Source organism: Carassius carassius, chromosome 20 (assembly GCF_963082965.1).
Source record: "Carassius carassius chromosome 20, fCarCar2.1, whole genome shotgun sequence".
NCBI lineage: Eukaryota > Metazoa > Chordata > Actinopteri > Cypriniformes > Cyprinidae > Carassius > Carassius carassius.
Genome location: NC_081774.1, coordinates 27,052,130 through 27,068,383, shown reverse-complemented (window position 1 = coordinate 27,068,383; position 16,254 = coordinate 27,052,130). Strand labels below are relative to the sequence as shown.

Below are 16,254 nucleotides of genomic sequence, written 5' to 3'. Positions count from 1 at the left end.
TGTCAGTGCCCTCTCTGTTCCGCGATATATTGTTTACTCCCCCCTCCCCCCGTGTTTCTCTTAATGTTACGATTTCCAAACCTTAAGTTATAGCTCACTTTAGGAATTGACAGTTAAAGGGTTTTGATGTAATACTTAATGGTTTTTAACGGATTACTTAAGTGTAAAACAGCATTTAAAGGAAACTGTAATTTAATTAACGATGTGTGAAAGACCGTTCTTCCCCAGTCTCATAAAATAAATTTGGGTCGCACATAAATTGACAGGGTCGGTCGGAAACCGGAACCAAACACATTTTTTTTTAGGCCTAATATTTAATTTTAGTTTACCCCCCACTAGGGCTGTCAAAATTGCTCAAAATTGACGTTCGAATGTTCCCTATAAAAAATACACGAATATTCGAACTATTCGAACATCTGGTAGCGCATGTTGTCAATGACGCGCATTACGTCAATAACAGGCAAAAATAATACAAAGAGACATAACTACTTGTATAGATAATCTATTTAAGTTTAAACATATATGACAACGTATTACCTACACAAAAACAAGGAAATCAACTAATGGCCAAGACTGCAGACCTCAAGCTCTCCCACCAACAAATTTTTGTGCAAGCAATTTAAGGTCGCGACTGTTGTCCCAAATATAGCAGGCTCCATTCAGTGATTGAAACAAATATTATTAATATTAATTGAAGTTTTACAGCATATAGAACTGACATTGAACGCTCTGAGCAAGCTGTGCTGTGGTAAACATGGAACTTTTCCTTGACATGAAACGATAAATAATCAAACCTCGGATCCATTGCTTGACAGAACTCCCCGAAGCGTGCCCCATCCGCGATACTGATCGGTCTCATGTCCTTACAAATGAACGAAATTATTTTATCCGTTATGGCCTCTTGTGGCGGGCGATGCAAAGTAACGTTAAGTGTCAAGACGTGACTGTTTAGCTGGAGTTCCACACATTATGCCATGCTCATTTGGGTGCACATTTTTGAGATGTGACCTCATGTTGCTAGTGGTCGAATGGTATGCTAACTGTATCTTAAATAGCTTGCATACAACTTTATCTCGCGGGTCAACAATTTTACCTAATTTTCTATGCTGCGGTCGAGTTGGGCTCTGCACTTGCTGGCATCTTCCATGAAGACGCGTCAACTTTCAGCAGTGATGGTGTGCCAGACAGTGCGACTCCTGTGACCTGTCCCTGAACCCTCAGGCGCCAGCGCGCCCACTCGCAAAGCAGACAACCACGCCTCTACTACCGCGGGCGTTTTTTTCCACATTTTTTTTTATTCAAATATTATTTTTCACCTTCGAAATTCGTTTTTTTAAAACTATTCGAATACATATTCGAATTTAGAATATTCGTTGACAGCCCTACCCCCCACACCCAAATCTATCCTATTCCTTTAGAACACTAGGAATACATTGCCTGGTCCAAAGTGGACAATTTAATTATACTTTTACTGTGTTGTTTTGTCCTTTTTGGTTTGATAGCCTCATTGTATGGAGGTGAGCAATATTAATGTCCATCACAACTTTTCTGTGTTAGGCTTGCGTTTACAAGACAACGGTGTAGTCAAAAATGGAAACGTTTTTCCCTTGTGTTTTTAAAAATTTCACGTATGCATGGCAATGTTTTCAAAACGATTCACATTTACACATATCCTCGAAAGTGGCCAAAAACGCTGTATTATGTATGCCAGGCCAGTAGTTGGCGCTGTCACCTTGTTAGTAAACAGTACCTGTAGGGAAGTGACGATTATATGAAGTATATGATGCGTCTCCGCTGTTGGTTGTAATATTGGTGAAGTAAATCCCATAGACAGTAAAAGAAATGGACACAGCGACCCCATTGGATTCAACGGAGACAAGTGAAGTAAATTACAAGCACGCACTTCCTGGGGGTCGAGCGTAATGCGCAGACTCAAACTGAGCTTGATGATGTAGATGCCACGTGAGCAACCTGTCTGACAATTGTAAGTCTTCTAATAGCTGTGCCAAGAGAAATCTGAATCACCCACCGAATCTTGCAGACGTTGTAGAGTAATTTTGTCCCGTTGCTTTTATGGAATCTCTATGGGCTTCCCCCTTGACTTTTTATAAAAACTGCTTCTACGGGGCCACAACATAAGATACAAGGTAAACTGGTAACAAGGTAAAGGGGCCTTTTATACATTTTCGTGTTTCTTTAGAAATAATGAATGGACAAATGGAGTCTTTAATGCCTCAGATATAAAATTATTCGGTGTCAAAGTGACGCCAAAATGAATGGGAGTCAATGGAATACTAACAGCAGGTGGGGGTTCGCTAACCAATGGTGGCGCCCAGGGGTGCTTCAATAAAATATGAAACCCTGCCCCCCTGGTAAATCCACACTTTGCTGAAGAAGCGTTAGCACACTCTTGAGCAGCAACACCATTGCCATTGTTGTGTATGTTTGTTTGCGCTTGCCTTTGAAATCGACACATACTGCGCATGTCTACATACCTAACACGTACTATGCATGCGCATGACATCACCGTTTTCAAAGATTCCCATTTTTGGGTGTTTACACGGAAACGATAACGGTGGCATTTTCAAAAATGTGCACTTTGAAACGTATTTACAAAAATATGCATTTTCAGTCCCCAAAACGCCATTGTTGAGTAAAACGAACAGGCAAAATGCATGAAAAGTTTCCAGTTTTGGGCTGAAAACGTTGTTGTGTAAACTGGTCTTTAGACAGAAATTGAGTTTGGACTGACATGATGTTTTTTTAAATAATGAATGACAGAGCTTTATATATTTATTTTTAAAAACAATTTTGGTGAACTGGCCCTTTAAGGGTGGTTCATGTAGGTCAACCACTTGCTTTCACACAGCACAGCCATCAATCATAAGAGTGTAAAGTGCAAGCTGACATATGCCCCCCTCACATTCACGGTTGGTTCCTGTTCTGTGTCACTTCTCACACGCACAGCATGGTTAATTTATAGCTCTTTAACTGGTTGGTTTAGTGACTGTTGTACTCGCAGCATAACCGCATGGCCACGTTGTGTGATCAAACATTATTGATTTTAACAGTCAATAACTGTGACAGCTGTGGTTTTTCATTCTCCGTACCACAGAGAAGTGCGACTTAATGCAGCATCCAACACAATGAATGACCCATCACGCATCATTTAAACATTTATAGAGAAGAGAGCTGCTCTTTTACGTTTAATTTACACCTGCTTATGTCTTCAGATAAAGGTTATGTTGGACCCTTTTACATTCTGAATTAGTGTTGAATTATTTTAGCACTTGTGTGTTTGATACTGAAGCAATACTTTTGAAGCATTATTAAGAATAAAAAGCGTTGTTTTTTGCCTTTTTGTATGACTTTTTGGAGTCCTGGGGATGGAAATTTGTCAAAATATGATGAGAGAGAGGAGAAAAGTTTGCATAGTATGACCGGACTCATTGGAATTCTCAAACATCATTGTTTAAATTAATTTGCAAGGGTAAATGTTGAATGTTTTAACTAGAAACTGGATTTGTTTCGCAGTGTTGGAGCCCAGGTTTGTTGTTCGCTTTGAAAGTGGTGTTGATGAATCATCGCATCAGCCGTCACCATCTGCCAGATGTTTTCCAGATCTGTTTACCCCTCGTTCGTGTGCCTTATCCTTTCAGAAGAAGTTTTACACTCTACACAAAGTCTTTAAATTTGTGAGCTGCGAGAGCTTTGTTTCTTTTTCTGTATGGAAAACATGTCCGGTGAGCAGTCCGTTTTGTTATCTGAGCTCTTTCTCCATGATGAGGTGTGGTTTTTATTGGACCTTTTCCCCTGCTCATAAAGTGCTGAAGGAGAGGCAGAAAATGAGTACAGCTTTACTCACATCCGACTTTTACTCACACCATGAAAAATATAAGCGTACATGTTCTAGAAGTTTTCATGCTAATAATTCGGCTGCATAGTTGTGAAATAGCTAAATCTATTTTTTTTTTCTTTTGCAGCATGCAAATCAATGTGTATGTCAGACATACCTCTTTGGTTTTTGTATTGTCACACATGCAGAGTTCAGTAATTATTTAGCAAAGCTGCCATAAGCATTGTGGTTTAATGTGGCATGTCCAGTTATGTCAAAATAATCATGAAATGAAATACAACAATCAGTTTATTTATATCCCTATATACATTTATTAAATGTGAAAAGAAAAAGCTATGCATTTTCCCTCCACATTTTTAGGTGTTTTCTACAGGGTTTCTGTGGGTCTTAAAGTCTTAATTTGCCCTTCCACAAATTTAAGGGCCAGTTCATCCAAAATTTGTAATTGTCATCATTTACTTACCCTCAAGTTGTTCCAGTTGAATGAGTTTCTTTCTTTTGCTTGGATACAAATTAACATATTTTGAAGAAAGTTGGTGACCGAACAGTTGACGGTTGCCATTAACTTTATGGGAAAATTGAAGTCGATGCTACGTCACTATCTCTTTTTTCCCCCTTATTGTGTTATCAGCCATTTCAGATAAACCAGACCTAAATGACACGTAATAACAAAACAAGCTGTGGTTGAGTGCATTAGATGCTGGTCTATTCATGTCTAATTGGGTTCCTCTTTACCGGAATAAGCTGCAGTGTGAACCACAATATATGCTGATATATTGAGGCTACTAGTACAATGTGCCAAACACTGTGTTAACACATACAAACACATTTATTAAATATGAAAGACTTTGTGTACAAAGGGTTTGTACGATCATTAAAATAGCTTTATCCTTCGCTACCCAGTATTTAGTCAAATACTATATTCAAAGTATGCATGCAGCCTTGTTTGAAACAGTCTTTTGAGTTCAAGTTGGTGATGTAATCTCTGAGTCATATCTAGTTTGACTCGGACACATTTGACTAGCCTGATCATGTCTGGATTATCTGTAAATTGACTGTGTGCTATTATTCTCTGTGAGCTAAACATTTAATTATTTTTATCTCATTGAAAGCAAGCAGTTTCAAACTGAGCTCCTTATTTTTGTGATTGTAACAGAGTTTTATGTTTTTTTTTTAATTTTTTTACGAGTCATGTTTGTTATTTTATGTAATTATGTATAGTATTATGCTGTAGGATTTCACATTATTACTCCTTAGTTGAACATATATTGAAGGATCATACAGGTGTGATTTGCTGGTTCCTTTTATGCATTCATTTAGCTGGATTAATTTAAAAAAGGTTGGTGACGCTAAGTGCACTCCCTGCAATTTATTGTTTTGTGCTTTATCTTTTATGAGGTTAAAGATGATGAACAAAACCACGAACCTAAAGGAGCCTTATCCCACATTCTTCTGGAAAGATTATTCGCAACAGCCTCTGCTTCATATCAATGGATATTTAGAGCCTCTTCTCAACTCTTGCTAATTGTAAACACATTTGAATGTAATCTAACCACTCTGCAATTCTCTCTTTGTCTAAGCTGTCTGCTGAAGTTAAATGCTATGAAATGTACATCACTGCATTTGAAGCATTAATAGGTGACATTAAACAGTGCTATAGAGTAAGCTTTGACATTCAAATATTTTAACATCTCCCACTTCCTGTTGGTGTCCCCACAAGGCTCGGGTTTGACTATTACGTTAGCGCACAAACCGACATAATACTAACATGAAGATTGATTGTTCGTCTGTTTTCCTCATTAAACCTTCTTTTGTTTTAAATCTTGGTACAATCTGTTCTCTTAAAGGGATAGTTCGCTGAAAAATGAAATCATTTACTCACTCTCATGTCGTTCCAAACCTGTATTTATTTTTCTTCTGTGGAACATGGAAGAAAGTCAATGTTAATGAAAATCAATGGTGACCAGAACTGTTTGGTTGCAAATGTTCTACAGATGTTTTACAAAGAAGAATGAAAGGCATACATGTTCGGGTGAGGATGTAACTTATGGCAGGATTTGAATTTTTTGGGTGAACTATGCAGATCGCTCTGATAATGTCATTATTACACTTAGAACTGCATTGTACGGTTTTATTAATCTGATTTCATTTATCTGTTTCAGGTAGAGGGCGTAAAACCATAAGTCCCTTCTGTAAAACATGCTGAGAGGGGCTCTTGAAACTGATGAGCTTACCAGCCAAACACTCTAACTAACGTGAACGGGATGATGATATTACACATAGCAATGATGGAACAGCCACATTGACAAAGATTAACTGCACTCACTCTCAGCGCGCTGCTGCCAATCAGCATGCTGCGGATACTGTCGCTCAAATTTGGCCGCGTCTACCGGTGCGGCAAGTTCCTCTTCATCGTAGCTCTTTTTGTGATCCTGCTGATGAACACTCACAACCTCTTCGCCTCTTTCCAGAGGAACGAGCTCACCGACCGGCGATTCATCGGCCTCAACAAGTGTCCGGCCTGCTTTGGCACTAGCTGGTGCCGCAAGTTCATGAACAGCCAGGTGACCTTTGAGATGTGGGGTCGCCTGCGCTTCCTAGACTTTTTCAACGTGAAGAACGTTTATTTCGCTCAATACGGAGAACCCAGGGAAGGAACACGCAGGGTCGTGCTCAAACGCCTGGGCTCCAACCAAGAGCTTGCAGAGATCGATCAGAAGATCTGCAAACGGGCCACTGGAAGGCCTCGCTGTGATCTCATTCAGGGTATGTACAAAACCGAGTTCGCACGGCTTAACGGGGACGTAAGGCTGTTGACCCCGGAGGTGGTGGAAGGCTGGTCAGATCTGGTACACTGCCCCTCGCAGAGGCTTCTAGACCGCGTGGTCAGGAGGTACGCGGAGACCAAGGACTCTGGAAGCTTCCTGCTGAAGAACCTTAAGGACACGGAACGAATGCAGCTGCTGATGACGTTGGCGTTCAACCCTGAGCCGCTTGTGCTGCAGGTATCCACACACTAGCCGATAAAATGTCTAATTTAAATGCATTTCTTGTTGCTGAACCTTTCTTTTGATGCTGAAGCACTGTGTCTGATGCCCGCTTGGAAGTTAAAGGGATTAACGGTGCATCTTTGCATATTTGAAAGTTCTGCACAAGGCTATGTAAATGATAGATACTTTGTGTCTGTTGGTGGTCACTTAGAGATTTCTCTGCTTTGGGCAACAGCGTGCTTGTCATGAAAAGTTCCTTTAGACATAAATCATAAAGCACTTGTTATTCCATAAGCAAGACACAGAGGTGGCGTATTGTTCCGAAAGTTTTGTCCAAAACTTGTTTTTCAGTATGATAAACATTTTCCACTTAAGGGTGTAAAATATTGTGTAATGGTTAATTCACAGCAGTGAAATTTTAAACATAAACAAGCCACAACAGAAATGGTCCTATGCTTGGACACAAATGGGGCCTACACATCAAGCTTCTCTTTAATAAATGCAGCACTGTGTCTTCTTAAGTGCTTTTAGAATTGAATGAGGCAAAGGATTTAATGCAGGGTCTAATGGTCGAATGAAACCCAAATTTGATATCCAGCATTTTTTTCTGAATCCTTGACGTTTCAGTGAGACATTATATATCAGTCCAATTCACAATGCTGTTTCTAAAATGGAGTGTCTATTTACATTGCGCAAATAACCTTCCTTGTTGACTTATAGTCTACACTAACTCTGGCCACTTATAACAGGTTGGGCCTCACAAAATTAAAAATAACGCCCGCCATTTAATAACAGAAGTGGCATTGAGAGTAAGGCACATAGAAATACCATTTGATGTGATTTTCTTTCAATGAAGAAGTTTTAAAACCAATGTTCTAAAGCAGCGGTTCTCAGTCCTGTTCTTCGTGTCACCCTGCTCTGCATCTCTCTCCCAAGCGACTTAGAGTGCATTCAGGCTAACATTTTTACCTAACGTGTTCCCTGGGAATTGAACCCACAACCTTTTGCGCTCCTGACGCAATGCTCTACCACTGAGCCACAGGAATATATTATTATTATTATTATTATTATTTTTTTTTTATAATTGTTACTACAATAAAATGTCAAAAATTTGGATGTCATTATACCATTACCTCTGTTCTTAGCTTTAACGCATTCCTCTATAATGGCTAAGAAAGGGAGCGTTGTGCGGATTCTGTTGTCCTGTGGATCGATTGATACCCATATTAAAGCCATCTTGTTATCATGTAAAATTATTTATAGTTACAGTCCAATCAGGGCCTGCGTTTCATTTATGGAAATGAGGGGAATTCCCATCTTATGCCGCGTTTCCACTGAAATAACCCGGAACATTTGTACCAGGAACTTTTTTCACCAGGAACTATTTTCCCCCCAGACCTGATGCTTGCTGTGTTGTAACTGTGTTGATTTCTAGGGTAAACAGCAGTCTTGTTGTCATCTGATATAAATCTAAGACAAAAACTCAGAGGGGAAAATGTCCCTGTATATCCTGAAATTTGGGGGCATTCTAAGTAGAGATGAAATTGTGTGAAAAAGTCATATCTTGGTTATAGTGACCAAAGTGATCACACTTATCAATATTAACACAGCAATTTTTTTTAAGAGTTTTAAATAGTCAACTTGAAAATGTAACTATAACATCATTCAAGTAACTTTTTATTACTATTATTAGTTAAAGAAAAGTGTATTCCAAGTGCACCACACATGATTTTTTAACATGATGTAAATGTTTAACAAATCACTTGTTAAACATCTTTGCAGAAAAGATGCTTGAACTACATCCACATCTTGTACAATACAAACTTGTCTTGACCTATTATATGTTCAGAAATAATACAAGGAAAATGCTTTACCAAAAATCTCAAAAGTCAAGGTAATTCAAATTGTTCTTCCTTAAAAACACCTGGTAAAAGAGTCGCACGATAAAGTGCGTCATCACTACACCACGGCATTAGTTCTGGCTTTTGTTGACACAGAGCTCGTTCCGGAATTGAACCTTTCACTGTTACTAGGTCCCCAACTAGGGATTGATCCGGGAATCAATCCCTGGACGTGTTTGCGTTCACACAGAAGGCGATCCGGCAATGTTCCAGCAATTTTCCGGGTCCAACGTGCAGTGTTTAAGGGGCTATATAGTAGGCTAGTAGCTCTTCACAGGTTTTCCTTTCTTTTTTTATTTGATTGTGCTGCTTTTCCATTTTTTTTTTTTCTTTTTTTTCTTTTTTTTTTTCTATGTGTAGTATAGAGGGACACGTTTGACTGTTGGACTTGCATATCTTGAAGTTTCTCATGCATGAAAGACAGTCTAAAAAAAGTGGTGCTCAAGTTAAAAGTTCACACCCATCCTCTTGCATGGTTTTTTTCCTATTCCACTGCCCGTGTCGCGTATTTGTCAACACAAAAGCATGTTGTGTGTGAATGGCACCTATGGGATATGAGAGCATCACATGTGAGGGTTAAATCATGTGCGCCGCCATGCGTTTGGATTGTTCTTTTCTCTTTAACTCTCCCTTCTATTCAAGAACTGTACTTATCCAGAGTGAGCAAAAGGGCTGTTAAAATCACTCTGGACCCCTCACATCCAGCACACTCCCTCTTTGAACTGTTGCCATCTGGTCGACGCTACAGAGCTCTGAACACCAGAACGACCAGACACAGGAACAGTTTCTTCCCTCAGGCAATCCATCTTATGAACAGCTGATACACACTACACTTTATATTTATATACACATACATTTAATTTATCTAACACACATACTTAGTATACACTTAAATTTTGCACATAATATACATGTACATACATAACTGCATTTTTGTAATATACCTGCCTACAATTGTCAATTTGTATATTGTCATTCCTTATCTACTTATTTGTATTTTTTGTATTTTTATATCCTTTTATTATGTGTTTCATGTTCTGTCGCTGTCATTCTGTTGCACTGCGGAGCTTCTGTCACGAAAACAAATTCCTGGCAATAAAGCTCATTCTGATTCTGATTTACTGTTAGCACCGGCATATTGTTGAAGTGTCTAATTCTAATGTTTGGTAATATTCAAAATTGTGATTCCTCGATTAAAAAAAAAATTTAATCGTGGCAAAACATTACATTTGAATTAAAGTTGAGTGTACTCAACTCTGTTTTTTTGGGACACCATGAACATGAACTAAAATGCAGTTTTAACAAACTATCTCTGTATTTAAAAATGTATTTAGTACCATTGAACCCATCTTCCATACGCTAGTACACTCAAGTGCACTAAATATATTTTTAAATACAGAGATAGTTTGTTAAAAGTGCATTTTAGTTCATATTCATGTTGTCCCAAAATGGCACTGTTGAGTACACTTAGTCGATCTGAAGTTTATTTTAAGAAGTACTAAAGAATCATTTTAAGTTTATTAAGTACACAATTAGTGTAAAAAAATAGAGCACTTTAAGTACATTATGGATGTGTACTTTTTTTTAACCTGGATTGTTAAAACGTTAATTGCGATATTATCATAGACCATTTATACCACATACCCCTATTTCCAGTGTATTTTTTCCTGAGCTTTTCATTCACAGCAATGAGAGTCCTTGACAGCTCTCTTTTTTGCACCCCTCGGTCCGGCATTGATTTTTAGACCCAGCTAATCTATTCCAATTTCTTTTGCGATTGACCCAGCTTGTCGAAGGCCTGGGCAAACAAAAGGACATCTCTGTGTGAGCAGCCAATATCCGTTCTCACCTCCCATCATTCACTCCATCTGCCACACCTCAAGCATTCTAGGTGATAAAGGCAATCTGATCTCTCTCTGGAGAGCGAGACGCTCGATTTGATTAGCAGCATACAGTTTTGCCCCCTTTTGCCCTGCAACCTCTGAAACGCTTCGGTCAAAATAATGAAATGTCATTAGTTTGCTGTGGATGCCGCTAATGAATTGGCTCCTAATCCATAGATGCGATTAAGTGTGATCTTCACCAGCGCTTGCTGTTCCTTCTCCTGCTGAAAACATGTTAAAGCTAACAGATGCTTGTCTCCTCAGAATGCTCTAAATGATTCATCCCACTTCCTGCTAAGAAAAGCCAGTTTTTCAAGTTTAGCAGAAGTTGTAGCAACCTTTTGCAGTTTCATAAGGCAGGCAAAACCTGCTTTCCAATTTTTTTTTACTTTGTTGGAAACCCGAGGCAGCTGCCTTGCTGTCATTCAGTGTGTATTAAGGTGCTTCCAAATCACCATAATGTTGCTATTAGGGATGTAACAATAATATATTCAGAATCAAATAAAAATTGTTTTTCATGCTTGACAAGTGGCCATGTACAACAAAGATAGCTAACTACTACGCTATATGAAAAAGATAATTTCAGAAGCACAAAGTGATGTGATTCTGCAATGGAGCATGTCCAGATAGCACCTGTAGTACTCCTAAAAAAGTGTTTGAAGTGATTCCCATGGTTAGTTTTAATCTAGGTTCCCTCAGGTTTTTTAAAATATAATGTCTTATATAAAATGTAGGGCCATAAAAAGTTATAATGACCGTTTTATATCTTAAATGTCTGTTAAATTACCTGGTCCAAATGCAGGATTTAAGTAAGGAAACGGTTATTAATTATTTGTATTGGCTTCCATCCCAAATCATGAACATCTGCTTGCTTTTCTGTTTAATTTAAAGGGATAGTTCACCCAAATAAGTTTTATGTTTATCTGCTTACCCCCAGGACATCCAAGATGTAGGTGACTTTGTTTCTTCAGTAGAACACAAACCAAAGATTTTTAAGCAGTCTATCACTCTTAAGCCCCTTTCACACTGCACGTCGGACCCGGCAAATTGCCGGAACATTGCCGGGTCGCCTTCTGTGTGAAAGCAAACACGTCCCGGGATTGATTCCGGCATTGAACCCGGGTCGGGGACCTAGTAACATTGCTGGGTTCAACCCGGGACGAACGCTGTGTGAACAAAAGCCAGATCTAATGCCGTGTCGAAGTGATGACGTGCGTTAGCGCCTCGTTTTCGACTCATACATACACGTCACGCCCTGATGTCACGTGTCGTTACGGGATCTTTACGGGTTGTGTGTGAAAGCACGCACATATCCCGGGTAATCACTGGCAGTGTGAAAGTGCCTGAAAGTGAATCTGATTTGTAGTGTTTACATGAACGCTAAATAAAGTGATCGGGTTGATGTGGGGGTTTATATGTCACAAGCTACAAATTGGAATAGATTTTTTTACATGTGCACACTGCTCATAGTGAAAGTGACATAGATAATATAGAGTTTCTCACTGTTTGCACATAACCACTCTCCTACACGGTTTCTTTATTTGTTTTAATATTTACCCGTTTATGGATAAATTATACATTAGGGGTCGGCGATATCTCGATATTTAAAATATATCGAGATTTTTTTAAACTCGATATGGATTTTGACATATCGTATATATCGATATATTGTTTATATTTAATTCTGATTCCGCCACTTTGCTTGTTTGTCTTCTCTGAGCTGTGCTCGCCCCCACCTCCTTGATTTTGTTCCCCCTCCCCTCGCGTGTTATCTCATTGAACATGGCGTCATCCGCAACCAGACCGGAGGCTACAGAACTAGTCCAAAAAAAAAAAGGCAAACTGGCTTCATTATATGGAGATACCTCGGTTTTAAGGCATCGGACGAACAGCAGGCAGATGTCTACTGTATGGCCCTTCACATATCGCGCTTAAAAACGCGTGGAAAACGCTAGGCGCACCGCTTTCTCCTTCTTTCCAAAGTGCTCAGGCAGTTGCGCTCCTGAGGCGTCTGCCGTTGCTAAGCAACCATGACCTGCTCTCTCCATGAAGACGCGGTAATTTCAGCAAATGGATAAATGGATTTGCAGCACTAAAAATCGCTTGCAGTAGCTCTGCTACTAAATTTATTTCAAAATGGCAATCCATATACAGCTATGATCAGCTGTTCCTTCATCTTGGCTGAGCTGTCAACGTTGTTACAGGAAAGGATGAAGCTGATTGGTTAGTTCTTGTCACATGACCCGCGGTGCGCCTGGGGCATTCTGAAAACTTGATGTTTTTAACCCGATGCGGTGCGTGTGCGCAGCGCAACCGTGTCGCTTCCATTGAGGGCGCATACTGTGCGCATACATTGGAAATAATGAAATTGAGCGCGCAAAAGACGCAATATGTGAACGCCCCCTACACACACAGAAGCGCGTGTGACGCTAGCGGTGATTTCAGCGTCTGTCGTCTCAATAAATGAGGATGTGAACACATGAACAACATCTCCAGAACTGCACTGAGAGTCACTTCATGAGCATCTGACTGTTTGATTTGAGTAAAACTAGCCATATCACATCATAGACTGTAGTATCACATACACAGAACTGTAAAGGTAAACCCGTCAAAATAAAAGTATTTGCCAGAAATCAAATTACCATTGTTCAGCAGAATGAACATAGCCTACTACTATTAGAATGAAACGAACATAATTTAAGGAATAATCACACAACATTTCTTCCATATTTTATTTTTAAAAGTAAATCCCCTTGTTTACCAAAAAATAAAGTTTGCTTAAATTTCAATAATTAAATGATAAATTAAATGAATGTTTTTATGCCTTCATTTGATAACCAGAGAAATGTAAATACACAGAATTTCAGAGGGGAAAAAAGCATTTCACATAAGGCTATTTTAAGAAAATAAATTTACAAATTAAGTTTTTTTGTTTTTATGCATTTAAATAATTGCACATGCTAAAACACAGAATTAGGTAAAAATAAAACATATGGTGAAGAAAAAAAATAAAACATTTCATAAGGCCCTAAACGTGTAATATTTGGCATATTTGATTTTGCAGTAGTTTTGGGGGGTTATTTTTCCTGTAAAGATATCGAGATATATATCGTATATCGAGATATAGCAAAATATATAGAGATAAATTTTTTACTCCATATCGCCCAGCCCTAATATACATATAAACCGCTGTCTGTGCTGCTCATATTTATCATGCAAAAAAAAGCCCCTCCCCGTGCCCAAAACGGGTTGCCTGTGGATAACTCTCCAAAATAAGATTGCCCTGCTCACAGTGGCCGAGTGAAAGGAGAGTTTTATATTGACAGGACACACATTTCTACACTTAATTCAAAAGGAAGAGCCGCTTGTTCCATGTGTCATACGTCATTATATTATTTCTGCGTCATTGCACATGCGCAGTCCTTTCAGTTTCGTGGTTCAGTCCGATCGAGTGTTTACATGCACGCTCCATCGTATTAGAAGAGGAATAAACCACCCCCTTCAATCTGATCAAAATTTCATTCAGCTCGAGCTCAATCGGATCGATTAAGGTGTTTATATGAACGTTTTTCAGTCCAATTGAGCCATCAGTCTGATTACAAATGGATTATTTGGGTGCATGTAAACGTAGCCACTGATGTGTAAGATACAAAATGATTGGTCTGTGCAAAAAACTGAATAGTATTTATATCGTTTTGTACATCTGATTCACGCAACCATTGACATTCTAATTGAGATTGTAGATAGTGTCAATGGTCCATTTGACAAATAGATGGCGGTAATGCACTTAAGTCTGCTATCCACCATAAAGCAAGAAGAAGACGACAACACCTCACACGCCTGCTGCTGAGAAGTGATACGTGCACAGGAGCACACGCTCAGGAGAGTTCTAACAGTTCGGACACATCCATTATAGCTCTCTCACCCTCATGTTCTCTGCGCATAATGGTATAAATGAACAAACAAATTTTTGTGCAAGCAATTTAAGGTCGCGATTGTTGTACCAAATATAGCAGTCTTCATTCAGTGATTGAAACAAATATTATTAATATTAATTGAAGTTTTACAGCATATAGAACTGACATTGAATGCTCCGAGCAAGCTGTGCTGTGGTAAACATGGAACTTTTCCTTGACATGAAAAGATAAATAATCAAACCTCGGATCCATTGCTTGACAGAACTCCCCGAAGCGTGCCCCATCCGCGATACTGATCGGTCTCATGTCCTTACAAATGAACGAAATTATTTTATCCGTTATGGCCTCTTGTCATGTTGCAGACAAAGTGCTTGTGGCGGGCAATGCAAAGTAACGTTAAGTGTCAAGACTAGAGCCCGACCGATATATCGGCCGATATAAGCTAATTGCATTTAAATCGGCATCGGCATTTATAACGGCCGATGAAACATGAGAAACAGAGTCTCATGCTTCACTCATGTTATGAGCATTGCATAGTGTGCCCACCAGAGGGAGCTCTGCAGCTCCAAAGTTAACAACAGCGCCAGAAGTCCACTACAGAAGAAAGCGATCAGCCAAGGAGATGAAGGAGATGTGTTTTGACGGTGAGTCTGTCGTTCGTCATGTGAAATGATTGTAGATTTAGTTCATACCCTTTATATAAAAACTGTGTGGTAGTTCTAGCTAACGGTCCTATCATTATCACTTCTAAATATTCTGTAACATCACTTACAGCCGCTAATGCATTGCTATATTAGATTAGCCACAAAGCTAATACCATGTTTATCAGTGGAAGAGCGCGAACGTTAATAGGAGGTCAAACTATAACGTTAGCGTTTAACTTATTGTAATTCTATTGCGGTGTGTTTCCCACATAATGACCGCGTAATTGGGCCTTTCACACAGGACGCGGTATGCACGGCGCTTGCCGCTGGGTTCAGCGTTGCCCTTCAGATACAACGCGATTTGCGCTGCGCTATGGCGTAGGCGGGGTTTTAAGAACGTTTAGCGGGAGCTCTTTCATAGTCTGTTCCTCCTTTCGGTCAGAAGCAAACATGTATCTGTCCCGTTGTAAGAAGCGAGCGATAGCGCTAGTCCTGCTGATGAGAATTAAGAGAGAAGCAAGGAAGAAGAGGCTACCCTCAGGTCCAGAGAACAATTTGGTGAATTCAGGCTGGTTACGTTACTCTAACGCTAATAGCTTCCTTTTTAGCAGGCCCCTTAAATGCTTGCTATTAACTTGTTTGAAGGTGGTTCTTCTCAAAATTGACAGCGGTGTGTTCATGACACTAACGTTAACCATTCAACTTCGAATTGATTCCGTAATCTTCCAGTAATAGTAGGCAAGACGATGTTCTGTGAGAGCAAATATAGTGTAGTTACAGTAACTACAGTAGGTGCGTCAGAAATGGTTAAACCAGAGGGGACATGTAAATAAATGTGAGCTGAACTAGTGCTTTTTTTTTTTTTTTTTTTTTTTACATATTGTTTCAAAGCAGCTTTACAGACATAACAGGAAAATGTTGAAATAATATTGTTAAATATAAGTAGGTAATACCTATTGCTTGACAAATAAAAAAAATATATATATTTCTCATTTTTGCCTATGTAGGAGATCCCAGTTTATTATTATTATAATTCTAATGATGACATGAGTAATGATACATG

General features: G+C 39.1%; 1 protein-coding gene across 1 annotated transcript in view; it reads left to right on the top strand.

Annotated features, from left to right (window-relative positions):
- Positions 1-6,030: 6,030 nt before the first annotated feature.
- Positions 6,031-16,254, top strand: part of LOC132096753 (divergent protein kinase domain 2A-like) — a 29,035-nt gene continuing 18,811 nt past the window's right edge. Inside the window, exon 1 of the mRNA XM_059502342.1 lies at positions 6,031-6,861. Within this exon, the coding sequence (XP_059358325.1) occupies positions 6,208-6,861 (654 nt within the window). The 5' untranslated portion in view covers positions 6,031-6,207. The remainder of the gene's footprint in view (positions 6,862-16,254) is intronic.